At 45.0% G+C, this 27,237-nt stretch overlaps 3 protein-coding genes across 6 annotated transcripts in view; 2 read left to right on the forward strand and 1 right to left on the reverse strand.

Annotated features, from left to right (window-relative positions):
• The window catches only part of LOC147641341 (type II inositol polyphosphate 5-phosphatase 15-like), a 65,203-nt gene that overhangs the window by 37,864 nt on the left and 102 nt on the right, over window positions 1-27,237 (reverse strand). For 2 of the 4 annotated variants that reach the window (XM_086820646.1, XM_086820629.1), the window contains exons 1-10: window positions 27,122-27,237; window positions 26,867-26,920; window positions 25,454-26,696; window positions 24,738-25,283; window positions 24,317-24,569; window positions 23,397-24,207; window positions 18,304-18,428; window positions 18,075-18,159; window positions 17,709-17,886; window positions 17,534-17,616 (exon numbers count right to left, since the gene is read on the reverse strand). The exon at window positions 27,122-27,237 is cut by the window's right edge. In XM_086820646.1, the coding sequence (XP_086676772.1) occupies window positions 17,534-17,616; window positions 17,709-17,886; window positions 18,075-18,159; window positions 18,304-18,428; window positions 23,397-24,207; window positions 24,317-24,569; window positions 24,738-25,283; window positions 25,454-26,633 (3,261 nt within the window). In that variant the 5' untranslated portion in view covers window positions 26,634-26,696; window positions 26,867-26,920; window positions 27,122-27,237. The remainder of the gene's footprint in view (window positions 1-17,533; window positions 17,617-17,708; window positions 17,887-18,074; window positions 18,160-18,303; window positions 18,429-23,396; window positions 24,208-24,316; window positions 24,570-24,737; window positions 25,284-25,453; window positions 26,697-26,866; window positions 26,921-27,121) is intronic. The other 2 variants (XM_086820637.1, XM_086820623.1) reach the window with 1 other exon arrangement.
• LOC147641342 (uncharacterized) lies at window positions 11,513-13,222 on the forward strand. The gene is made up of 3 exons (XM_086808000.1): window positions 11,513-11,640; window positions 11,722-12,761; window positions 12,844-13,222. Exons 2-3 carry the CDS (start codon window positions 11,731-11,733, stop codon window positions 13,220-13,222), a joined length of 1,410 nt encoding a protein of 469 aa, XP_086664126.1. The 5' UTR covers window positions 11,513-11,640; window positions 11,722-11,730.
• Window positions 13,233-14,289, forward strand: LOC147641343 (uncharacterized). The gene is made up of 2 exons (XM_086808009.1): window positions 13,233-13,568; window positions 13,682-14,289. Exons 1-2 carry the CDS (start codon window positions 13,233-13,235, stop codon window positions 14,156-14,158), a joined length of 813 nt encoding a protein of 270 aa, XP_086664135.1. The 3' UTR covers window positions 14,159-14,289.

Here is a 27,237-nt window from a genome sequence, read left to right on the forward strand (position 1 = left end):
GATCTCCTCGTGTCTGGATCTCCTCCCCAATCTAAGTCACTCCAACCTTGGAAGATCCTTCGTACCCTACAGATACCGCAAGATCCACAATCCTGCGTCCCAATGAGTCTTCAAAGGTGTCTGCGCGAATGAGCTCAATAGCCCCATAGGAAAGCTCAAGTCCAATCTGGTGTTCAGCAACCAAATCAATGAACCAACAAGCTTCCGATACAAAAAGGCATCAACCTGCTCACAAGGATCATTCACTATAAGTTTGGTGTTCGGATCCATTGGTGAAGTAACAGGCTTGCAGTTCTCCATCCCAAAGGTCTCCAGCAACTCATGAACATACCGCTGCTGAGAAACAAAGAACTCCCTCTGGGTCTCCCGAATCTCCAATCCCAAGAACAAATGAAGTCTAAGTCGGTCATCTCAAACTCCTTTGACAAGACAGCCTTCGTCACTGCCATGTGCTCCACATGACCGCCAGTGAGAATGAGATCATCCATATAAATGATAATCAATGTGACCAAACCGCGTTCCCGAAAGAGATACAAGTTAGGATCTGCAACTGATCTCTGAAAACCTGTCCGTAGAAAGAAGGAATCAATCTTCTGATTCCAAGTCCTGGGAGCCTCCTTAAGACCATACAAGACCTTCCGCAACCTGTAAACCATCCCCTTTGATCCTGGAAGGCTGCTCAACATACACCTCCTCCTGCAAGTCACCATTAAGGAACGCAGATTTTACATCCATCTGATATACGGGCCACCGCTGAAAAGGGGCAAGGGTAAGAACTGTCCCAATCGTGGTCATCCTCGTTGTCGATCAAAGGTATCCCCATGAGTCGTAGTCAATGCTGAGAAGAACAACACACTTATCGCAACGAAATTAATGCACAAAACTGAATATAGATATGCAGAAAGATAGAAAGAAAGAAAGAAAGAAAGAAAGATATGTTAACATCTACGAGAGGCCTTGGCTGAGATGGATCTCTGCCCTTGACCTTCAATCCTTCACCCCTTCTGCGTTAGCTTGTTCTAGGCTGTCATGGCCCTTGGTTCAGCTTCAGCACTTGATGAATGATGAGATAACTCAAATGATTTGTGGGCCTGGGTATTTATACCCCTCTGGACAGCAATCGGCTGGCTCTTATAGCAGTCGGTTGTCCCAGATAGCTCCACGACTGGAAAAATACAGCAAACAGCCTAGTAAATGCTGCGCATCACTACATATTGGGCTGGGTACTAGGCGCATGGTAGACTGGCTGCTGGGCACTGTGCGCATGATATAATGGAGGCTGGACAGCCTGTATGGGCTGCCCCACACTTGCCCTACAGTCCCTTAGGGCTGGATAACCAGTCGGCTACCCTTGCAAGAGCCCTAGGGCTGTCCTACAGCCTTCTTATGGCCCTCCCATGGCTGGTGGGTCCAGCAAGGGCCTTCCTAGCCCTTATGGGGGTGGTCTTACACTTTCCCCATGCCCACAAGAGTCCTTGGGGTAGCCCCATACAGGCTGTCCAGCCTCCATTATATCATGCGCACAGTGCCTTAGGGCTGGATAACCAGTCGGCTACCCTTGCAAGAGCCCTAGGGCTGTCCTACAGCCTTCTTATGGCCCTCCCATGGCTGGTGGGTCCAGCCAGGGCCTTCCTAGCCCTTATGGGGGTGGTCTTACACTTTCCCCATGACCACAAGAGTCCTTGGGGTAGCCCTATGGGCTGGCCCCTTTCCTATATGCAAACCCTAACTGTCTACACAGTGATCTAGCATCCAGTATCATACCAGATACACAGAATCACTGACATCATTCCAAAGGGAGACTCACAGAGCGGACTGGCACTGTTTCATGTGCAGCACAATGCACACCTGACCTTGGACTCATGTGCAAGACAATGCACACCTGACCTCAAACAACTGGAATGGAACCTTGGCTGACTCATCCCGGACTGGGCTCACATGGGACTAGTTTTCCATCCCAAGTCCTGCACCTGCTGTACAGATATGTCTACGTGGCATCCAAGTGCGGGATGCACGTGACATCCCCTTCTACTTAACTTGACGGAAGCTGCATAGCCTCCAAATAATCCGTAAATAACGCCGGATAGTCGTGAAAAACTCTTTGTCAAGCCATACAAGAGGATCTGTTCTAGAACCATAACTTCAGCTTCATCAAAAATATATGGTTCCGCCTCGTCTTTAACTTCTGAAGGGATCGGACCTGCATATGGCTTTAACCAACTGACGTGAAACACATCGTGCATAGTCCAACTCGGAGGTAGCTTCAACTTCATTGAAACCTCGTTAATCTTTCTCTGGATGGGAAAAGGTCCAAAGCTCCTGAAAGACAACTTTGGACATCGCTTGCCCACCTGCTTCAACCTTTGCTTCATAATCCAAAGATAAACCCAATCCCTTCCGAAAACTTCATACCCCTTTGGTCTTTATTGGCCTATCGAGTGTAGGCCTCTTGCGCTTTAGCCAACCTGTCTTTAACTGACTCTAAAATCTCCTGGTAAGACTCCGTCACTCTGTTCGCTTCAGGTACTAAAGACAAGGTCCTGGTCAATAGCGACTGGAATGGTCGTGAACCCGTTGCTTCTTGAGATTCGTGAAATTCTAAAACATTGCTTGCATTGCTCCCTAATGCCGCCGTTGTAGAAGTGATAGTCTCTTCATGGATTTGTTGTTCTCCCTCATCGTCAGAGGTCGCCATAGTGGGAGTGGTCAAGGTTCTTCCTAACCACAAATAAACCATCCACTGTGTGTGGGAGATGTTTCTGGTGGCTTTCCGGAGGCATCCTTCAAGGGATAAGAGTCACACCGGAATGGGGAGTGCTTCCGGCGTCTATAAACCAACCACACAAGCAAGCCCCCCCCCCCCCCCCCCCAAAAAAAAAAAAAAAAAAAAAAAACTTTTTTCCTTGGTTGAATTTCTTCACCAAAAGGCAAGCTCTGATACGACTAACATGCGAAAACTTACACATGCGGATTATACTTTGATAAATATTTTCAGCCCTTTTGTCACGTGCACAGTGTGTATCTACCGTGTGCTACACGCACGCAAGACTAGTTTCGAGGCTTAGGGAAGCTTGGAGCTAGGCAGGTTGATTGACGAGCTGAGTTAGGGATAGACTAACAGGCGGGCACCCAAGTATGGACGGATGGGCGCCCAAGTGTGGACGCCCGATGACCGGCCAAGAGCCTAGAAAAGGGTGGCCAAGGTTAGTTATTGAGATATAGAGAGTCTCGCGAGTTTGTGAGAGCTCTATGGTCTACACGGGCTGCCGCAAGCACAGGCTGGCGAGAAGGCACCGGATGACAGCAGCCGACGACGACAGGCGAGGTGGCACCGGCAGGAAGACTGGCGCAGGCAGCCACAGATGACGACAGCAGCACGCCGGCGGCTAATCCTACCCTCTTCACGATGTCGACCCAAGAATCAGAGTTGGAGCCCCTTGTGGAACGCGAAGGCTTGCCCTACGGAAGGTACCGATGCCGATCTTTTTGATGATTTTGTGTCAAAATCAGATTTCCAAGAGTTCAAAGTAGCTATCGAAGCTTCTTCGTCGGAACGTCAGGCACAAATCGCAGCCCAGATGCAAGCTTTGCACAACTCCATCGCTCTATTGACCACTACCCTCTCTACTCTATCGGGTATGGATGCCTTGGCTTCTGCTTTAGGCCCCAACATTACTCCGGAACCGTTCGGGGGCGAGCAAAAGCAGCGCACCAAGGAGATCGTGGACACTTGGCTACATAAGTGGCAAGTTCACTTTCAGTTTCATCCATATGATGATGGGAAGAAGATCCAATTAGCAGCAGGTTTCCTGTCCAGCAAAGCTTTACTTTGGTGGAAGGAACTCAACCCTCAGCCAACGACTTGGGCACAATTCGAAGACGTCTTCAAGAAAGAATTCCTCAAGAAAGAGGATGATTATGATGTTGTTGCCCGGTTTTCAGGTTTGACCATGACCTCACAGCACCTCACTTATGAGGTCTACCTCCAGAAGTTTAGGGACTTGCAGATGAAAGCTACCAAGATGGATCCCACTACTCTTTTGGGGTTCTTCGTAGCTGGTTTACCAGACTCATATCGTTTACAAGTTAAAAATAACAAATGCAAAACATTGGACGAGGCCATTCATTCAGCTCGTATCTATGATGATACAATGGTCTCTTCCAAGTCGAAACCCGTTACCGAGCAGGGGAACGAGCATAGAAGAAAGTTCTCCGCACCTATGGCCAACACGACAGAAGGAAAGTCTTCGGACCAACCTTCGAAGAATTCAAGTTCGAAACCAACGAAGAAGAAACGACTCCTTAGGGCTTTAAAGCTCAAGAAGGAAGGACGTTGTTTTATCTGCGAAGAAAAAGGACACATGCATAACGAGTGCCCAAAGCAAAAGGGTACCAAGACAAACGCAGGACCCAAGCCAAAGGCAGCTAACCAGTTGTCTTTGACAGGTACGTCAATTACTGTACTTTCTCGCCCTAGTACTTGTTCTGATTGTCTATTCAATTCTAAAGTATTTGGCTTGCATGATCTTCTCTGAGTTTATGGAGAAGTGAATGGCCATAAGATTCACATTCTTTTAGACCCTAACAGCTCACACACCTTTGTTAACTACAAACTTGTGCAGAAATTGAGTCTTGATACGACACCCAGCGATCATACCTATGAGGTACGCCTAAAGACAAGTATGGGATCGAAAGGTGGAGATGCTTCCAATCCAGATTCAGGACTACAAAGACACTCTGGAATACTATGTAATGCATCTAGAAAATGTAGACTTGTTATTAGGGATTGAGTGGTTTAAGACTCTTCAAGTCCAAATAGATTGGTCTAGTCATATTTTTTCTTTTCAGCATAAGGACACCTAGTATAGTATTTTCGGTGATTGTATTCATCCCTCTCAGGGACCTCTTGTAAATACAATTGATTTTGGAAATATAATGGATTCTTCTTTATATACCGCTTTCCATTGTGTATTGATTCCACTTTCTTCCTTTCTCATCCCTTCCTTGGATGTAAATGAATTAAGTGTATTTGAAAGCAAAGAATTACAGAAGATACTTGATTCGTTTCAAGACGTATTTCCTAAGGAACTGCCATCGGGTTTACCACCTAAACGGGCAGTAGATCATCGTATTGACTTGATCCTTGGTGCTCATCCTGTCAATATTCCACCTTACAAGATGAGCCAAGCTGAGGAAGATGAGTTGGCTATACAACTCGAAGATTATTTGAGGATGGGCCAGATCCGTCCAAGTAAATCACCTTGGGGTGCACTTGTGTTGCTTAGGAGAAAGAAGGACAATACCTGGAGAATGTGTATAGATTACAAGAGATTGAACAAGCTGACAATTAAGAACCGTTATCCTCTCCCTAGATCAGATGACCTGATTGACCGATTAGCAGGAGCCAAATATTTCACGAAGATAGATTTACGTACTGGCTATCACCAGATACGTATTCATGAAAGGCATGTCGAAAGAACCGCCTTTCGGACTAGGTATGGCCATTACGAGTTTCTCGTATTACCTTTTGGGTTAACCAATGCTCCAGCCACTTTCCAGCAAATGATGAACGATCTTTTTCGTGAACATTTGGGGAAATTTGTGGTGGTGTTCCTAGATGATATTTTGATATATAGTCGTACTCTTGAGGATCATGTCAGACACCTCACGATTGTCTTATCTATTTTAAGACAGAATCGACTACATGCTAAGTTAAGTAAATGTGAGTTCTTTATGACCGACATCATTTACTTGCGACACAAGATCACTCGAGATGGATTGAGCATTGACTATGACCGAGTTCAAAAGATTCTGGACTGGCCTATACCGCGAACAGTGAAACAACTTAGTTCTTTTCTCGGTTTTGTTGTTTTTCTTCGGAAATCTGTACGGGAGTACTCTCAGCTCACACTACCGATGACCGACTTATTGAAAGGTCGTGGACGTAAGTCAAATCAGCCTATCACTTGGAATAACGATTTGGATATGGCCTTCAGACTTTTGAAAGATAAAGTCAAGGAAGCACCTATCTTAGCATTACTCGATCCTAGTCGGCCTTATGTTCTTGAAACTGATGCTAGTGACTATGCTATCGGGGCTGCTCTATTTCAAGATGGTAGACCGGTTGCTTTTGAAAGTAAAAGCTAGACGACACTCAATCTCGTTGGCCAACCCTTGAGAAAGAGCTTTATGCTATGATTCATGCTCTCAAGGTTTGGATACATTATTTATATGGCTCCAAGTTTGTGGTATTGACTGATCATCAGTCAATCAAGTATGTGTGTGATGCGGATGATTTGAGAGGAAGGAAAACACGTTGGGCTGAGTTAATGCAAGATTTTGATTTTGAGATCCGTTATCAGAAAGGGTCCATGAATAGTGTTGCAGATGCGCTTAGTCGAATTCGAGAGGCGAATACTTTGTCGTTCACCGAGATTTCTACCGACTTATTTCACTCATTGAGAGGGCTTTGCAGGACTGATAGTTATTTTGGTCCATTTTGGCAGAAGATCCAAGACGGGAGCTCATTGATTGACCGAGACTCAATGACTGAGCAGTCTACCATTCAGGTTGCAGGAGGCCAGTGGATGATTCAGAATGGTTTACTATTCCGTCATGACAAAATTTGTGTACCACAGATCCCGGACATTAGGTCCAAGATTCTTAAGGAGTGTCATGACGCCCCTTCTTGTTTATCGAGCAATTGTTTAGACTGTACGGGTTACCGCAGGACATAGTCAGTGATAGGGACTCTAAGTTTAGGAGTGATTTTTGGAAACTTGTTTTTGAGAACTTGGAAACAACTTTGAATTTGAGTTCCTCAGATCATCCTCAATCTGATGGCCAGACTGAAAGAGTGAATCAGATTTTGGAGGATATGCTTCGAGCATATGTATCCAAAAGACAAAGTTCATGGGAGGATTATCTTCCTATGTTAGAATTTGCATATAACAGTACTAAGCATACGAGTACAAGTTTTAGTCCTTTCATGCTTATGTATGGTTTTCAACCAAGATCACCTGTTACAGTAGGATTCTCAAGACTTCAGCATGATGCAGCACGTAATTTTTTGCAAGATATGCAGGAAATGTTACAAGGTGCGAAGGAATCTATTAGAAGTGCTCAAGACCGAGACAGGTTTTATTCTAATAGACATCGTTCACCCAAAGAGTTCTCTGAAGGAACGATGGTGTCTTTGTGAGTTCCGAAAGATTCCGAGACTTTACGGACAGGTCGATCTCTGAAATTATCCCCTAGATACTGTGGACCATTTCGTGTTACACGACGGATTGGTTCAGTTGCATATGAATTAAATTTGCCTTCTCATGTGAAAGTTCATCCTGTATTTCATGTCAGTAGACTTAAGGAAGTACTGGGTGGAGCAGATCAGTTAGTTACTCCTCAAGAAATTATAGATGTCGAGGACATGACATTTGTTCCGCACGAACCTGAAAAGATTCTTGGATTTCGTGAAAGAAGATTGCGTAATACACTTATCACGGAATACAAGATCAAGTGGAAGGATCGTGTTGAGGAGGACGCTACATGGGAGACATTGACTACTCTTCAGAGAGATTACCCTGGCTTTTTAGTGAGCTCAGGAGTGAGCTCTTAGAGGAAGGGGAGTATGCCACGTGCACAGTGTGTATCTACCGTGTGCTACACGCACGCAAGACTAGTTTCGAGGCTTGGGGAAGCTTGGAGCTAGGCAGGCTGATTGACGAGCTGAGTTATGGATAGACTAACGGGCCGGCACCCAAGTATGGACGGGCGGGCGCCCAAGGGTGGACGCCCGATGACCGGCCAAGAGCCTATAAAAGGGTGGCCAAGGTTAGTTATTGAGATATAGAGAGTCTCGCGAGTTTGTGAGAGCTTGGAGCCTGGATCTAGTGCAGACGTGCACCTGCTTTACGCAGCCGAGGCCGGCAGCAATCTCGAGGCCCGCGAGGACAGCTTCGTGGCGGTATCGGACGTCACGAGGAGGAGATTGGTCGGTACGTCAACCTAGTTAGCTCAGCTCGTGGCTCGATGGGGACAGCCAAGACTGTGGGCTTGCCCACGGCTGTCATGGTTGGGAGGTGAGTCAGGCCTACACCCCCTTGTTGTTTGTTTATTCATTTGTTTGCAGGATTCGAGTCTCGTACCAGGAACGATCACGAGGAGATCCGTGGGGATTTGACACCTTTGTTCTTGATGATGTATAGCACAATGTAATGAAAGTAAGAGTGCAAAGAGAGAAGAAAGATACTACAAAGTGTTGGGTCCCAAATACCCTCTGAAGGGCCCCCCCACCATGTATGGTGTATTTGCTTTATTGAATGAGTAGACTGACAAACTACTGACTGTAAATAACCAAGATTGAACTGACTTGGACACCTTCGCTTGGCTGGGATTGCTTTCAGCCTGAAGATGACCCCTTCATCTTCACTTTCCACCTTGCCTATAGCTCCTCCTTGGCTGTATCAGCCCTTGAACCTTGGCTCTTGCAAAGAGTATGAGATCAATGATGCAAAAGGCTGAACATCACTTATGTAGGCACTTCATCTGCCGGCCAGTTCATTCTGCTTTTGTCAGTCTGCTCAAGACTAGGGAAAATAGCTTTTCATTGTTATCGCTTCACATGTGTGAAGCTAGGCAGCCTTTGCTACTGGTGGCCAACAGGGTTCCATGGGCTTCATAGAGCCAGCTTCTAGCCTAGGGCTTGGCCTATGGCTAGGCTCCATACCCATGGGCTCTTTCGTGGCCTTTGGACAAGGCCTTCATGGCTGTCCATGAGAAAGACTCTACGAATCCTATCTCTTGCTCTAGACTGGTGCCCGTGCATCCGGCTAGAAGCCTAACGAATGCTCGGTACACTTCTACATCATTCCAGAGAATTACACAAACATGCGGGACATACACTAACTTCAAGTGCAGGACATGCACACCTGACCATGACCCTCTATACTGGATCCCTGGCTGACTTGTGTAACATGCAGCGGAAGTCTTCATATTGGAGGATCCTATCACACATGCTCACACCGTCTTCTGTATCCTAAGTTTCGCGAGTTTGGCAATCCACTTTAATACTTCAAACTTTAGAGAGATATGAGAAATGAAATGAAATGATATATTAACGTCCTCAAAAGGCCAAAATGACCTATGAGACCAAAAAGGTTACAACAATTGAGAGAGAGAGAGATGAGAACTGTACACCGTATGGGGTCCCGAATTACCCACTGAAGGGCCCCCTATCCCGTTACCGAGATAGTATTTGCTTTATTATCTTTAAAGAGACTGACGGTGTGACTGACGATAAACCAAACACAAGACCTCTGAAAGAAGCACCAAAGATGTCCAATCTCGAGCCTATGCACTCTTCCCAATGGTATGAGGGAGGGATGCACAGCTAGGGCTGAGAGAGGGGCTGTTTAGGACTGTTCTAGACTTTATATGAATGCTGTAAATGAGTATGAATGCTGCATTTTACCTTCACCAAGTGGCTGGAGCAAAACAATGAATGGATGAATGCTGAAAACTGTATGGATGCAGAAAACACAAGGCTGAATGCTGAAGTCATGCGTTTTACTGATGTAGATGGCTGAATGCTCATGCGTTTGAGGCACCTAGGGCTGTAGGAGACAAACACTAAAGAGAGGTGGGTGAAACTGCAATCGCTTATGCTCCTGAGGATGACAAGCGCTTGATTGCTCTCTTGCTGAATATGATGAATGATGGAATGATTATGCAAAGGCTCTATTTATATGGACCATATGAACCAGTCGGCTGGCTACTGAGCTGGCCGACTGCTCATGTCCAATAATAAATGCTTAAATGTGTATAAAATGCTGAAAATGCTGGGAAAAATACTAGAAAAATCCTAGATAAATACTGGATGTTATATGGGGTTCCTGCAATGGTCTAGATGCTATGCATGAATGATGTGCAATATGCAGGATGCTTTCTCATGCAAACCCTAAGGTTTCTACTGACTGTATATGTATGAATGCGTCTCTTGATCAGTGGGATGACGGGCAGAGAGTTGATGAGAGAGGACATTGAGGCGGCCATCCCCCCGGGAGTGGCGGACCCCAGTACAGGACCCTCCACCTCCACAGTGGATGGGCGTCTTTACTCGGCATGAGATCCTTCTAGCGGTCTGCGGCACAGCGGAGAGAGTCGCCCCACTCACTTTCGAGGTGGGAGAGGGTGGCCTTCAGAGGACACGACTAGATTTGGATGAGCTCCAGGGTTGTATTTTTCAGAGGGTGCGGGTGGTCGGTTTTCATCAGAGAGAGTGGCATGTAGACCCCTCACCGGCCTCAATAGGGGAGGACTGTTCTTGGAGATTATGGGCTTGGGACAGCAGGCCTCTTATTCGCCTTCAGTGGGATCCAGGTGAGTGGTTTTGGCGAGATCCCTACTCGGCCCCTACCAGCCCAGGCATCCCCTTTTTTCAGTACACAGCGAGGCTGGGGCGGCGGATTCAGAGGCACAGGATAGCGAGCACCCCGGTGGCGGCCGAGCATTGGCGGCGACAGGGGCTCTCCCTGCCTTTCTTAGGGACTTCTGGCAACGCCTTTGGGCCAGCTTCCGGCCCCGGAAGGTGACGCTTTTTCTCTGGCTCACAGCGCATAGAGGATTGGCTGTGGGGGCCTGGCTAGCTCTTGGCAGACACCCAGCGTCCTGCCCTCGGTGCGGCCATGCACAGGAGTCGCAGCGGCACTGCTTATGGGATTGCCCACAGGCACAGCATGTCTGGCAGCGCGGCTCGCCAGGTGAGATGCTGGTGACGTGGGGTGCGGTGGCTTGGGCCACGGACAGCGGCCCGGCCCTTGGATATGAGGACGTCCCTGGCAGTGCGACCATCCAGGTCTCTGACAGGGCGATGGCGGTGGTTCCGACGCCAAACTTCTCTTCGTGTTCACTGTGTGTTTTTTATCCCTCCTTGTGAGGTGAGCTTTGTAGCCTTATGGCGTTTTCTCATTAACTAATAGAAGGATCGTTTTTCCGGGAAAAAAAAAATGAATGCGTCTCTTGAAGTGGGTTAAGGGACTTAGACTGACTGACTGACTGACTATGGCTGAGAATTACCTACGTAGCTCATGCCTGACTTATCCTGGACTGAGGATATACAATGGGGTCACGGCGTACGACAAATATCATCCTACTAGGTTCTAATACTGTATAATGTTGCTCTGATGATCATGAGCCAGTTTGTCACCATGCACTATAGTGCAGAGTGCATGTGACAACTTGTCCCAAACAAGGGCTCATAAAGGGCCAATTATCACTCTTTAAGACTTGCACCTGCTGTTTAGATATATCCATGTGGCATCCAAGTGCAGGATGCATGTGACAGTTCTGGTGGATGGGCTCCCCACCCATAGTTGCTATGAAACGTGTATCAAACTTTAGCAGACCCGTTTCAAACGTTTCAAACGTCTGGGAGTTTGAAACGCGTTTCAAACTTGGCTTTTTATTTTTTAATGTTATTTAAGACGGGTCATATCAGTCGATTCAGTCGCTTTCCAGAGAGCAAAAAAAACACGCCGTGCATAGTACAGAGGAGAAAGTTGACTGTCCTTCCCCACGCTTGCCTTCGTTCGTGTGATTTCTCCGCCACCCGCCCCCTCGGGACCTGTGCACCGTGCTAGCAAGGTTGGTACTTGTCTGTTTTCATATTTTTGCTTGATTTTTGCACCAATTTCAAAACTTGAAATTTGGGCAACATCCTTCCAGGCTTCCAAAATGCCTCGTGCTAGAGATTCAATGTGGACTCATGTCATTCCCATGGGCAAGTATGGGGGTTCAGGCACTGAAAAATGGAAGTGCAAGTATTGTGATAAGGTCTCAGGTGGATCTGCAAACAGGATAAAGGCTCATTTTTCAGGTCTAAAAGGCAAAGGCATTGATGCTTGTGATAAAGTGCCCCAGGATATCAAAGCCTCTCTTCTACAATGGAGGAGGGAGCAAGAAGCAGCCATGAAAGGATTTGGAAGCAGCCATGATGACATGCAGGAAGAGGAGGAGGATGTCACCAAAAGAGCTAGAGTGGGTGATGAACAAGAGATGCAGAGTCAAACGGCTGTAGGTTCTACCTCTGCTCCTTGTGCCCACAGGTCTTCCTTGCCCATTAGGCCTTCTTTGAAGAGTGCAAGCATTAAAGCTCGTTTTCAGAAAGCAGCAGTTGAGGCCACCCGTGAATTGACAAGGTTGTTTATTCAGTGTGCTTTGTCATTTCACATTGTGCGCACTCCAAGATGGAAGAAGACCATGAAAGCCATTAGCCGCATTGGGTATGAGTGGGAGGGTCCCAAATATGACTCCTTACGCAAGAAGCACTTGAGAGATGAGAAAGATCTTGTACAGCTTGAGATGGAGCCTTTGAAGGCAACATGGCATAAATATGGATGCACCATATTATGTGATGGTTGGATAGATATGCGGAAAAGGAATGTTTATAACATTTTGGTGTCCTCCTACAAGGGCGTAATGTTTATGCGTGCCATTGATGCTTCAGTTCCAGGGACGGTGGTGACAGGAGCCTTTATATGGCAACACATACGCCAGACAATGTTAGAGATTGGTGCTCAGCATGTGGTGCAGGTGATTACTGACAATGGCTCTAATTGTGTGTCCATGGGCAGAATGTTAGAGGATGAGTTCCCAGAGATAGTGTGGACTCCTTGTGCAGCACATAGTCTTGACCTCATGATAGAGGATGTTGCTAAAATCCCTTGGATTTCTGAGATCTTTGCTATAGCTCGGAGCATGGTGAGGTTTGTTACCAAGAGGCTAAAAGTCCTCTACATGTACCGTGCCCATAGTGATCTAGAGTTGCTCAAGCCCTCAAAAGACCAGGTTTGCGTACATGTTCATTGTGATTGAGAGGCTAGTGAGAGTCCAGCAAGGGCTACTCCGCACAGTTGTGCCACGAGAGTGGATGGCATGGGAGGATCGAGAGCAGCCCAAGGCAGTGGCATTTGTGCGTGCTGTGATGCGAGAGAGTTGGTGGGATGATGTCAAAGCACTTGTGAAGGCCACTCAGCCTCTTTACAGTGTCCTCCGCATCACAGACATGGAGGGCAGCACTCTTGGTCTCCTTTACGAGTTCATGGACCGTATTGGAGAAGCCCTGAATCGGTGCACCGTTATATCAGCAGAGAGGTATGTAATATGCAATATGCATGTCTTTCCAGTTTTGTACTTGTCGGGTTTATTTGGCTTTGCTTGTTGGTGAATCGTTATTCATGACTTGGTCTATGAATAGGGTCCAGGACATCAGGGAGGTTTGGAACCGTAGATGGAATTGGTTTCATAGACCAATCCATTCGGTTGCCCATATACTGCATCCTCTATGGCGTAATGAGGAGCAGTTCAACAACGAGGAGTTGGAAGAAGGGTGGCAACAGTACATCCAAAGGTGGACAGGAGGTGATATTAATCTCTTGAGAAAATTGGAGGATGAGCTCTTGGTATATCGCAATGGGAGCCGTGTGTTTGGAAGACCCACCGCACTACTAAGAGAGACACAGCTACAGCCAGTCTCATGGTGGGAGAAATATGGGATTGGTACTCCATTACTGGTAAGTGTTTAGTATTCAAATGTTACATCAATAATAGCCATGAATCATGATGCAATGGGAGGTTAGTGCTTTATCATGACTACTTACAAAGTTTTATGTCCTTTCTATGACAGAAACGCCTTGCATTGCGAGTCCTCTCACAAGATAGCAGCTCTGGGCCTTGTGAGAGGAACTGGAGCACATGGGCTCTCTTCCACACAAAGAAGAGGAACAAATTGAGCAGTGCTCAATTAGAACGGTTGGTTTATTGTCATTGCAACCTCCGTCTAATTGAGCAACAAGGCAATCCAATCGAGCCGCGCCAAGTAAATGTCGACAAGATTGACATAGAGTTGGTGAAGGATGTACCGGATATTCCTCAGGAGAAGCGTGACATCTATGCTATGCTTTACGAGGAGTTGATGGCACCAGCTCGTATCACACGAGTGCATGCATCTAGAGATGGAGCTTCTACGAGTGCTACGGCTACAGAACCTGAGATTTATGGAGCTGAGGCAGAGCCTTCTTCCGGCACAGAGTCAGAGACATCAGAGGATGGAGATGACCATGAGGAGTCGTCGTCGTCTCCGTTTGAGGAGGATGACTCCTGAGTCCTGACTCCTGATTCTATTTTCTACTTTATTTTGTACTATGTACTGTGTGTCACATGTGACACGGATTGTGTTTGACTATTTACTATTGACTCTTGAGCTTACTTATGATGAGCATTTACCATTGAGACTCTGTGTCATGTGATTTGTCTATTTAGTAGTATCTATGATTGTTGATTCATGAATCATGATTGAAACCTGCAGGCTGCAGCCTGCAACCTTTGAAGTTAAAGTTTGGCATTTGAACTTTGTAGTTTGTACATATTCAGCATACACCATGGCTCATTTCTTTCTTGCATTGTTTTTATCTAGGATTGAAGTTCGAAACTTTGAGTTTGAAGTTTGAACATGGATGACTGCCTTGGCATATTTGGCATTTGCTATCCCATGGGCCATGGGCCCATTATGCATAGATGATAGTACATACTTATTACTAAATCCTGATACATCATACAAGCATGCATATATTCAACATATTATCATTTTATCAATGCTATCAATGATCCCATATATTCTGGCATATAAATATCATATATGGTATTGATTTTTCACATGCCAAGATGGGAAAGTTTGAAACGCGTTTCAAACTTCTGGGAAAGGTTTGAAACGTTTCCAAAACGTTTCAAACGCGTTTTTGAAACGCGTTTTTTGAAACGTGTCGCTACTATGTCCCCACCACGCTAACCCTTGCAATCTCACCACTCTGCTCTATCCACCCACGGTGCTCACCCACACACCCCTCTGATCAATCAGCTCGTTTGTTAAAGCAACTGCCCACCAACAGTCCAATGCCCTCCGTGCTAATCCTTGCGCAGCCTAGGCTGATCCTCACCTAACTCTCCACCCTCGCACCAGGCTAATCATCACCATACTAAATAGCAGTGGACGGCCTAAAAACACCATGATGCCCATGATCAAAGTGCGCACATCCACACATCCTCTTGGGAACTTTATTGGACATCCACACTCCTCTTCGTAGACTCCCACACCACACTCTTGGTGGAACATCCAGCGACATACACTTGGGCACATGCATGAACAATGGTGGCGAACCACCCACCCCAATGGGTACTCTAACCGCTACACCAACAAGTATCTCCATTGAATGGCCTCGGAGGGGACCACTACCACATCGAATGGTGGTTCACCCAATATAGGAGATACCCACAGCTTGGATGATCCAAAGGGTTTGTACAAATAGGCTAGAGCCGGGACTTCCCAAAATTGTTGTCATTATTGTTGTTTGTTAGTGGTCGTTGTGGTCCTCATTGTGTCCTTGTGGTATTCACAGTTCTGTAAGCTGATCCTGTATCAGTATTCTTAAAAAACTATTTGGGTGCTCCTGGTGTACTCCTATGTGTTACTTGTTGGATGTAATTACGTGCTATTCCATGCTTGTGAGGTGTTCCCCGTTGTTGCTGTGTGTACGACTAGTGAAGAGGCAGAGTAGCCGTCAATCTCCTTAGTCTGTGTGTGACGACTCCTACGAGTTTCCTTTCTCATGGCGGGATTAGCACAGCCTGTGCAACCAAGTTTGCTACATCCCGGCAAGGACACTAGTCATAGGCAGGTCGTGACCAAACCTGCTCGCAGAGGGGCACCAGCCTTTTCTTTCTAAGCCTTCTAAAACTTGAGAAGAGCTGACTCCAATGTTCGTTTGTTGGCTTCTATATCTGTGTATATTGTTGTCCATGTCTTCCCATGCATGGTCTAGAAAATTTTTGCACATTTGTAGGCTTGTCTCCCATGGAATCACATGCCCCATAGACAATCTCCAACAGTGCCTTCATTTCTTTGATGTCCATTTCCGGTCTCACACATTAAATCTCAGCAAATCCAGAATAATAGAACTAACTATCTCACTTTGCTAATACATCTTTCGACGATAGGCTTCATAGATCTTCGACATAGATCTTCATGATTACTCCAGCCTCCAAAACAAGAAATTGTAAACACAATTGTAACCCAGCAAGATCAAGCAACAATATCCATGTAAAAGAGCCATGAACTCATCCGTTGAAGACCAGCAAGGCCAATCAACCAAGGTTTGAAAATTCATTTTGCGCTACAATCCCAAACCTCAATTATCCAACCTTATCCCAAACCTCAATTATCCAACCTTAGATTCGTGTCCAAGAGACACTGCCATAGGGTTCTTTTAATCTATGTGCCGTAACGTTACGCCCTTTGCATATACTCACAATGCTTAAAATACACAAAACCAAAAAACTAAACGGCCTTCTCACTTCGTATCCTCTTGACTAAATTGTATACCATCTCAAAAGGAATCATAAATAGAATCACATGGGTAAGATCCATATGATCCATATTACCTGAAATATTTAGAGTACTACAATTCGTTTGTCCTTAAGAACCTAAGCACCAAACTCATACACCTAGGAACACCTTCCACTACAAACTCTATAAAACTTCGGCCTCACCTCTAGCTTGGTATAGCTGAGCTTTCGCTTGCTCCAATTTTGCTCTGACTTGCTGTAGCTCAGCAGAGTAAGAACATAAGCTGATCCAAGGAGGGAGGCATTAACCCGCTCTGGGGGTAGCGATGGACCATGTGGCAGCCTTGGTGGCACTTCAACAAAAAATAAGGGGGGAAAAAAGGATTTTCTGAATAGAGTGGGGAAAAAAAGGGAAAAGAAAAGGGGGGGGGGGGGGGGGGGGGGGGGGTGGAGAGAGAGAGAAAGAGAAAGAAAGAAAGAAAGAAAGATTTTATTAACGTCTTCCAAAAGACCGAACTCGGCCTATGAGACAAATCGGAGTACCTGTATGGGGTATCCTCTGTCATCCCAACAAAATGAAAAAGTACTGAATAAAAAAGCTGAATCTGGGTGTGCAGGGGATGGAGCTCTATTACTAGGAGAATGCAAAGCTATATGCATGGAGTATACAATCATGATATGCAACCTAGCTAGCTCCATCCTGTACCATACTGGGGGATCATGGTTTGTCAAAAAGTTAGGCTGAGATTCTAGGGGTGAGTGGGTGGAGTGAATGGGGGCCTGGAATCTTGGGTATAATTAAGGTCAGGTTGATAGTTAATTGCAAACTGTAAATGGGAAGTGAAAAGCAATAAAGCTTTTACAGACACAGACTTCTCTACTGATCAATTAGAAGCTCAGTGTTTTTCTCAAAGCCATGCACTCCAGCTGCAACTTTGCATTGATCATATCTTATTATTTCCTTAAAGAATGAGATAAATAGTTCAAGAAAGCATTGAAAACCACTTAGAACTGTGGGGTCACTAATAGCACCTGCATTGAAGCAGGACTGCAGCATAATTGCATTCATTTAAGTTCCTTTGGTCATCTAATATTTCAGCACTGAGAAACAACAAGCGTAGATTACCAAGAAACTTGCCTTTTCTGGAAGAATATCCTGAACTTCCCAAGATGATGTATCATGACGAATACTGTTACCCCGAATTATTTGCACAGCCGATGCTGAAAAGAGACGCTTCAAAAGCTGGGTGAGAATGCATAAGTAGGAAACATGGGTGCATACATCAAGTGGTTCAAAAGAGAGACATATTTACCTGCCATGGCAGTAGCTGCAAGACCTACCCCTCCATACGACCGTCCAAAAGCCATCCTATGGTAAATGTGTTCAAAGTCAGCATTGCGTTTGGCTACTGCGTCCATATGAGCTGCAAAGTGGCAATTCACTACACATACTGTTCTTCTAAAAACCATCATCTTTACTGCAACTGCCCCCTGAAAAGCAAAGATGATCCATCTTGTTGATTCTCTCAGATATCAATCAAACCCTAAATCAAACAAGCAAAGGTTTCTATGATGTCTAATGAAGTGACTCTGATTCGTGATTAAGACACAAATGCAGTGAATCTAAATTTAATGACTGGTGGATGATCTGAGTTTCTATGACAACCAAAAAACTTTACCTTGTTACCAAAAGCACGGCCAAAACCACATGCCACTGCAGCAACATCCACACCACCAACATAGGGCAGAAGTTCTTTAGTCACCCTTTCATACAAAGCAAGGCATCAGTCCAACTTTATATTTTTCAAAATTTAAAAAAAATAACAATAAAATTAAATTAAAAACGGGCGCCGAAAGGAAGGAAAGAAGGGGGAGGGGGGGGACCTTGACAACTAATGGCCAACTTACCATGCACCAATGAGCAAACCAGCAAGCTGTCGAGAACCAACACGCACAAACTGTTTCTTCTTGTTGAGAGAGTCTTCAATGCTATCCAGCCACCACTGTCCATTTACACTGCCTGCCAGTCCTACCTGCATAAGAAGCTTTACAAGGATTAAAAATAAACAAATTTCAAATTATGATAAAGCAATGAAACACAAACATAGTTTGGACTGGAGTTCATCTCTGACCCTTCCATCCTGTGCCAAACATTCTTGTTCACTTCATGTGTGAAAAGTTCCATCTTTGAAGTTTCTGAACTCGATCTACTTGACTTATCTAATCTCTCCTGAGATGTATTCCATATTAACAGACTTGGAGGAGACCTCCTTCCACCTATCTTCTGATACCAAGCACGGGGTGCCTGTTTAGAGCCTTCCGTAATAAATAAACATGAATCTCAAATCCTCGAGGTTGCTCAACATATACCTCCTCCTCTAAATCTCCGTTCAAAAAAGCAAATTTAACATCCATCTGAAAGACATGCCATCCAAAATGAGCAGCCAAGGCTAAAACAATCCGAATGGTGGTATACCTAGCTGTAGGTGCAAATGTCTCATCAAAGTCCTCGCCAACTTTCTGAGCATAAGCATGAGCTACGAGGCAAGCTTTGTACTTATCTAGAGTACCATCAAAATGAAACTTGACTTTAAAAATCCATTTGACACCAATGACCTTGTGATGTAATGGGCGTGGAACTAACTCCCAAGTTCTGTTCCACTCAATAGAAGACATCTCTACATCCATACCTGTCGTCGCCACTACGGCAAACCAAGGGCCTCCTCAGGAGTCTCGGGCTCATCAATATCCTGTAAGGCGCTCATAAGAGCATAATTTACGGTATGACCAAAAGAAAGAAGCAAGCCGAGAAGATCTCCGAGGACCGGAAGACGAAGCAGATGCCTGAGAATGCAACTGGCTATTAGAAAGGCCAAAGTCCTGAAGTAATTTTTGGATCCACGGGGTGGACTAGACCTCCTCTTAAATCTGAAAGAAGAAGAAGGTACTGCTACAGAAATGGATGTATCCAGGGCAGCAGTGGATGGAGAAGAAACAGCCAAATGTGGAGAAGATAATGGAGAGGCTGTAGATACTGATAGAGAAGATGCAAGAGGAAATCCAGCTCTATGTAAGGGGCTGGACACTGCAGATACAAGGGCTGAAACAAAGGGTACAATGGGCTGAATTGGTGCTAAAGACACTAGAGTCAGGTGTAGAAGCTCGTCATGGTAGATGAGAAAACTCACCAATTTCGGCTGGAAATGGGTCCAAAACTACTCAGAAGAGGTCATGGAAGAAGAATCAAGTCCAAATAATGTCTCATCGAACCAAGCATCTCGAGATATGATAATATCCTCCACATCCGGATCCCAAACCAGTATCCTTTGGATCTCGAGCTATAGCTTGTGAAAATCATCCTCTTGGACTTAAAAGAAAGTGTAGTCCGCTTCTTATCGGGGACAAGAACAAAGGCAACACAACCAAAGACACGAAGATGTGATACAAATGGCTTATGTCCAGAAATGCCTCCTCCAATGTCAACCCGTCAACTGCCATCATGAGTGAGCGGTTTATGAGATAAACAAAAGTAGCCACAGCTTCTCCCCAAAACGCGGGGGAAAGACCAGAATGATGCAATAAAGATCTCAAAATCTGCTTCATGGTCCGATTTTTCCTCTCAATTACTCCATTCTGCTGAGGAGTATAAGGAACTATTGTTTGCCGTTGAATACTTTTTGATGCAAGAAACTCATCAAAGGGTACAAACTCACCACCATTGTCAGTTCGCAAGAATGAAACTGTAGAGCGAAACTAATTCTCAACCATGGCTATCCAAGTCCAAAAACTGGCAAAAGCATCAAACTTCTGCGCCAAGATACATACCCATACTTTCCTAGTGTAATCATCCACCAAAAACATGAAGTACTTAGCCCCTCCAAGGGACTCAACCTCCATAGGTCCAGCAAAGTCTGCATGTATAAGCTCGAGATTTCGTGTAGCCCGATGTGTCGCCTCCTCTGGAAAATCATCTATGTGATGTTTGTCCATCATGCAAGACGAGCATATATGTAGTAGTTGTCAGAGCTTAGGTAAACCAAGAACCAACTGCTGGGAAGAAATTTTCTGCAAAGCAGTTACATGCACATGACCAAAGCGTGAATGCCACAAAGAGGTCTCCTCAACGGAGACTAAGGCATGAGAAGGAGAGAATAATTGATGGATATGAGAGTCGAATGAGGGAATCTGTGAGGAGAAAGTGGTGGTTTTGTAGAGGCCTCCATCATGAACTCCATTGGCCACAACCGAGAGTTTCTTTCTATCAATGACCTCAACCACCTCATCATCAAAATAAACTCCAAGTCCCTTTTGAGCAACCATGTGAGCTGAAAACAAGTTCTTTGAAAGTCAAGGCACATGTAAAACTTCATGGAGAGTAGCATGGGAACCAAGAGGAACATTACCAATACCAAGAACCGGTAATGAAGAGTTATCTCCAATGCGAACCGAAGAAGAGAGCGGCTGGTAATCCTCCAAAATATGTGAATGTTTGGTCATATGGGCAAAAGCACCGTTGTCACAGACCCACTCAGCCTCTATTGGTGTGTCACTAACCTCAGTGGAGGAAGTTATATTTGTGATCACAAGGAAAGTATGTGTAGGGAGGTAGAGGGAGAATCTCTAACTGCCATATAGGCCACTTTGGCATCGCCCTCGTCCTTCACCTTTTCCTTGCCTTTGTCCTTATCAAAATCCTAAGAGTTATCTTTGGCTTTGTATTTGGCTTTGATTGCTCGAGAACGGTCACGTCGAGCAAAGCACTGTTCCTCCAAATGGCCTGATCTACCACAAAAAGAACACTCCAAGGTTTTGTTACCTTTCGCCTCTATAGCACCTTCTTGCCCTTGCCTTGGGCAGCTTTGTTCTTGTTGTTGTTATTGTTGCCTCCTCATCCTCCTTTGTTCTTGCCCTTATCTTGGGCAAAAGCAGATTCCGACTTTTCTTTGCCTCTCATCAAACACTTGTCATGTAGATAACTCACAACTTCTTCAAAAGATGAAGGGGTTGGCGAAAGTAAATATGATCTTTGAAGGAATCAAAAGAGAGAGACAATTTATCAAGCAGCTTGTGGATCGGGTTGTTGATTGAGCTCCCATATTCTTCAAGTTGCCACTTGATGTGATAAAGTCCCCAATCTTATCAGTGATAATGTCAAATTCACTGATGGAAATCATCTCAAGATCCACCCCCAGCTTGGCGGAAGAAACAGCACCAAACCTCCTCTGAGTCTCAAGCCACATTTGTCGAGCATTACTCCTTGTAGAAATAAATTGTACTTGTATAGCAAGAGTCATGCAATGAATGATGATGAGGCGTGCACGAGCATCCAAAACTCCCCGAAAAGCTGAATCCACCAAGGTAGGTGCCATAACTAATGTCCAAACACTAGCACCTTCAAGTAGCAACTGGGTATAAAAGGACAAAGTATGATAATTGATGGCTGTAAGCTTCATGGAATCACTGATTTGGGGAGGAGTGTAGGATGGAACATGAGAGAAAGAAGGGGAGAGGGTCTGTGGGAGGGGTTGACTGTTGCACGAAAGGATGGGGGTACCACCAAAGGGGTGCAGGGAGAGGGTACCGATGAAGTGGTAGCCTGAGAAGTAGGGGATAGGATTCCCTAGGAAGAGAAAAGACGTCCAGAAAAGTTAGAATATTGATCTCCTGAAGCCATATCCTCCAAACGCACAATCCTCCCCTTCAAATAGGGCTAGACCTCCTCTAAAACTGAGCACAGTTAGTATGAGGATGAAGAAGAAGGAATGCAGGGTGGGAGGGTGGGAAAAAAACTAGAAGAGGAGAAAAGAAATGGATCTCTAAAGTTTAATGGCACCACAGATGCTGAAAACACAGCTCTGTGAAGAAAAACACAGCCTCATTGAAGAAAACACAGCACCACTAAGAGAACGCAGCTTTCTAATGAAAAACCCAGCACCCAGATCTGAAAACACAGGTCTTTATGTGCTGAGATCTGTAAACAACAAGAAAACGCAGGTCCTAGAGCAGTTCTAGGCACCAATACCATGTGAGAAATCTGTTCTACTGCTGTAAATCTGAAAACAGATAATAAAACAGCATATATGAGACTGCAAATGATCAAGAACCTCAATATGAATAAAGGTACAGCGCGAGTGAGGCCCGTGAGTGCTAGTATGTACAAGTCAGGGCTGAAATCAGTGAAATCAGAGATGAAATGATGTGGGAATGAGGCACCTATTTATATAGGTCCTCATGAGCTGGTCGGCCAGGTCCTACAGGCCGACCTGGACAAAAATCCATAAAATGCTGAGAAATGCTAAAAATGCTCCTAAAAATGGTGCAAAAATAGCAAATAAATATGCAGTGCAGGGCCTTATAAATGGGCCAGATACAAGCATGCAAGGAGTCCATCTGGGGATGAACAATATTTCCAACACAATCCCCCGGCTAGCTAGCGTCTTCCCGTCAGGTCCAGATCCGGAAAATACTCCCTATTACCCGCTTAAGATCAAGTACATGCCCTGAGTTGAGATGTAGGTTTCCCATAGGAAAACACACGTTACAATGGCTGCCCAAGACTGTACTAACCAGCCCCTTGCTGTAGGAGACTTCTCTCAACTTGAGGAAGACTTGTGTTTTCTTTACCACACAATTGTCTGCAAATGCACTTGTTATTTCCCTTGCATGCAGAGCCGAATGGTTTTGTTTGGTTCTCAAGCGTTCTCTATTGTATATGGCGTGATAGAAAAAAACAGCAGTTTTTCCCTTGACATTCTGTGAGCTGATAGAGTCATTCCATGCTAAATCCCATTTCAAGTCAAAAGAGCTTGTATTTTCCTTAAAGCCTAGCTAACTTCAAATCCCAATCAACCACAGTTTAATACATTCAATTTAATGTTGCATGTTGCCTAATCAGTCTTGTTCCCAGTGCACTACAGCACCTAGTGTGTAAAACAAAACAAGTCACAAAAACTATTTTAAAAAGTATATAAAGATAGAAAATCACTGGCATTTGTGCTTACAGTCTCTTTTGCTGCAGCCATTGCTAATGCACCAGCACCCATCTCTATTTCTTGAAGGCCAACCACAATGATACTCGCCTCAACAGAGCTTTTTGCAAGCCAGCACGTCAAGGACTCAAAAGAAGCCTTCTCCTGGCCCACATTCCAGGTACCTGCTAATATCTTTATATTCTCCTGCCTTACATAAGTAGATTCTTTGGAGATCATTCTTGAATGCAATGCTGTGTCAAACGTGCTTGGTGATGTTATGAACCATCCACGTATTCCCCCATTCTCTGCCAGGGTGAACAAATGATTACCACTTACTCCCACCCTTGCCACAGAAGACTTGTGTGCACGCCAAGCCCCTAATAGCTTTCCTGAATCCATAGCTAAAGCATGAATTACACCATCAGCATACCCTACAAAGATTCTATTTCCAAAAGCACACATGCACCTAACAGCTGTAGAAGTATGGCGGCGTTCAGCTAACTGGTTCCCAAAGCTGTCCCACTGAACAAGCCGACCATATGCATACCCAACCCAAACGTTTCCATCAGCTGCACCCACCAAAGCCTCCATTTTCTTGCTGTCATCCATGCTCTGACCACCAACAGCAGCACGGAGAACAGCGTCAGCTGCACCCATGACAGCATTCCGGGAACGCTGGAAAAAACTGAGTGTTCCTTGAGTTTTGTCTTTCTTTGGAACCTTTGTTATCTTCACTTCCTCTACTCTTCCGGTCTCACGAACTGGAGATATATTAGGGCTGGCAAATTCAGCATCTGGATTTGTTCCAAATACTTTTAATACATCCCTGGTCCGTGCATCCCTGCCAAAAAAGTCAGCATTCCTCGATGAGCTGTTTATTCTTCAAACGAGCAGACAAGACTTAGCAATCTGAGGTGCACAGAGTAAATTAGCTGATAAACATAGTATACCACAGGGCCAGTAAATGTGATCCACCACTCCAAACCCGACATTGTGAATGCTCTGCAATCAAAAACCGCACATCTGTAGCTGAAAGACTAGATGCACCAGCTGATGCTCCCCGAGTTCTTAAATCGATGTAAGATGTTGCCACTAAGGAAGCTGTAATATGCACTGACTCCTCTGAACTTGAAAAGGCATGTGTTATAACATCCCATGGCCAGGCTCTTATAGAACCATTATCAGACCCTGTCCACAGCTCTCCTGCAGATGGTAAGAGCATAAACAATCATCATCTTTCAGATGCGTAACTTGAACATTTACTAGAACCTGTCTTGTTAGATACACTGGGCTGTTTAGAAGCAGCTCAATACACATAAGGACTTTAAGAGGTGATCTGAGGAAGGACCACCAGAAGAAGTTACAACATACCATATGAAGTCACAACAATGGCTAGGACAGGAGTTTGGTGTGCTTGCCAAGTAAGAACAGGAGCGATTCCATTACCCGCGCCTTCACTACCATGTTTGAAAGATGAGGCCCATGCTCTAACTTTGCCATCCTTATAGCCACTCCACATAATGTGGTTGCAAGTGTCGGTAAACAGGCAAGTAGGAGCCAATCCATGCAAAGGCAATAGGCTATATGCAGCAGCATCCTCATCACCATTCATGTTGGCTTTGCCTTCACAATTAGACCTGCAGGCACTCGGTATGTCCCATACCATGATACCCTGATCACATCCCGACCACACAGCAGTATCCGTGCAAGCCAACACCCTTGTAGGCTGAATGGACATTTCTTTAAGAGGCCGAGGCCTCAGCTCAAGAGGCACAGGCCTGTCTGCTCCTCGTTCGGGTGCTTTAAAGACTCCCTTCCCTCCTCCAGCACCGATAAACTCTTTGATTCTGCCTATCTTAGAACTCGGCGATTCATGAAGACTTGCAGTCCTCTGCTGTGATGACATTTGATCCTGTCCTGTACATTCATTAAAATTTGAGACACAACACAGTTTCTACTTAGTTAACAAACTAAAAGTCAACTAATTTTTTGTTTTCGCTTTGCTAAGTGTCTTTAAAACTCACTGGTATTGGAATAAACAAAATCATATAAGTTCTTAAGGCTCAAAAAGATGTCACGAGAAAAACCTGCATCCCAGTAATCACGCACATGACTTTCACTGTCGGGTTGACAGCCCTGGTTGTCATAGTGAGACCGAGAGCTGTGCCCCTCTGAAATAGCACGTTGCTGCTCATAAACTCCTGCTTGATATGACCAATCATGCCCCTCCGAAACAGCACGTTGCTGCTCATAGGCTTCTGTTTTGAATGACCAACTATGCCTCTCCGAAACAGCATGTTGCTGCTCATATCTTCCTGTTTGAGATGGCTCGCATCCATCCCCTGCCTTTTGTTCAATGAAGTCAAAAGGCATCCCAGAAGATCCATCGTCTAGAAGGTCGGTGGCTTTCCCATTGCTATTTGACCTGTTTTGAGAAGACAATATCTGTGTCGATTCACTCATCTGCTGCTTTGCTGGCTGAAAGAAGGTTCCTGACCAAAGCTCTTCTGAGTCATTTGCAGCCAGTGACATGTTGGAAAATGATTCCATCGTCGAATCAAGTCCTGCCTTAGATACATATAAAGGAGACTCAAAGGAAGCACGGTTGGACCGCCCACTGGAAGCATAAATTGAATTCGCCTCCTTAGGGGATAAGTTTTCGGTTATGGATGGAGTATCCAGTGACATAGAATCCGATCCCCGCAAAGGCAATCTATCAATGGGTGGACTTTGCGGTGACAAGGAAGTCAAAACAGGGTATGATTTGGAATCCAGTGTGTGCAGTGACAATACATCAGTGCTAGAGAGTAAATCAATCTGAGGGTATGATACAGACGCTGCTGAAATATCTGACAGTATATCATTGCCTTTGCATGGACTTTCATTGTATTTAGAAGTATAAGTCTTGCTGTTTGAAGAAGTTGCACAGCTTCCTGAACCACTCCTACTACTACTTGCACTGAATTCGGCCCCATCAAAGGTCAGCGGCAACTGCAGTGGTACATTCCACTGCTCATCAAAAAATGGAATGGGTGAGCTTTCCGCCGCTGAATGCAGCACTTCCCACTGCTCAGTATGGAATGGACTTGATGAACTTCCTGCAGGAGACAGGGGCAACGACAATTCGAAAGCGGTGAAGGGGTCATTAAAAGGGCTTGCAGAGGTATGGTTAAAAGTCCCAGCATCTGTTGATGAAGAAAAGGCATCGTTCTCATCTCCAAAGTCAATGAGAGGAGGTAATGTAGCCGCCTCATCTCGAGATCCCATGACATGTGATGTTGTCAATCATCAATAGTAGCATTGATCCAAAATCCAACACGTGACCATGTTCTGCTCATCATGCATCAGTGATCAAGGCATCAGACAAATAAAATCTCTAAGTCTTACTACCATCTCAGCAGTACTTCAATAAGGCATGCATGATTAAGGCTAAACCTTCACTTTTCATACATTATGTAAAAGCTACCAAGCATTTGCATAGACTTTGATATAATTCAGACCTGCATTGTATTAGGTTTGGCTTTCTCAGTTGCGGAAAATGCATGAAGATTTTGCTTAGGGATCCGGATCCACGTTTAGAAAAGGAGATGGCACAGAAAATACAGAGAAGGCAAGAAGGAGAGATAAGAAAAAAGTAATCGGAAACCCTTAATCTGTGATTAACCATAGAAAATCAACCAAAAAAAAAAAGATGAACAAGAAAAAGGAGAAAGGAGAAATCAACAAACACGTGCGCGTACACGTAAAGGAGGTACCTTGGATAGAATCGATCGATGAAAATTGCTGAAGGCTATGAAAGCACGCAAAAGCCTTCTTCTTCTTCCTTTGCTTCTTCTGTGCAGAAAATGTCTTTCCTGGGATTGCAATGTTT

This window comes from Cibotium barometz, chromosome 2 (assembly GCF_041138505.1).
Source record: "Cibotium barometz isolate CiBa-2024 chromosome 2, ASM4113850v1, whole genome shotgun sequence".
In the NCBI taxonomy this organism is placed as follows: domain Eukaryota; kingdom Viridiplantae; phylum Streptophyta; class Polypodiopsida; order Cyatheales; family Cibotiaceae; genus Cibotium; species Cibotium barometz.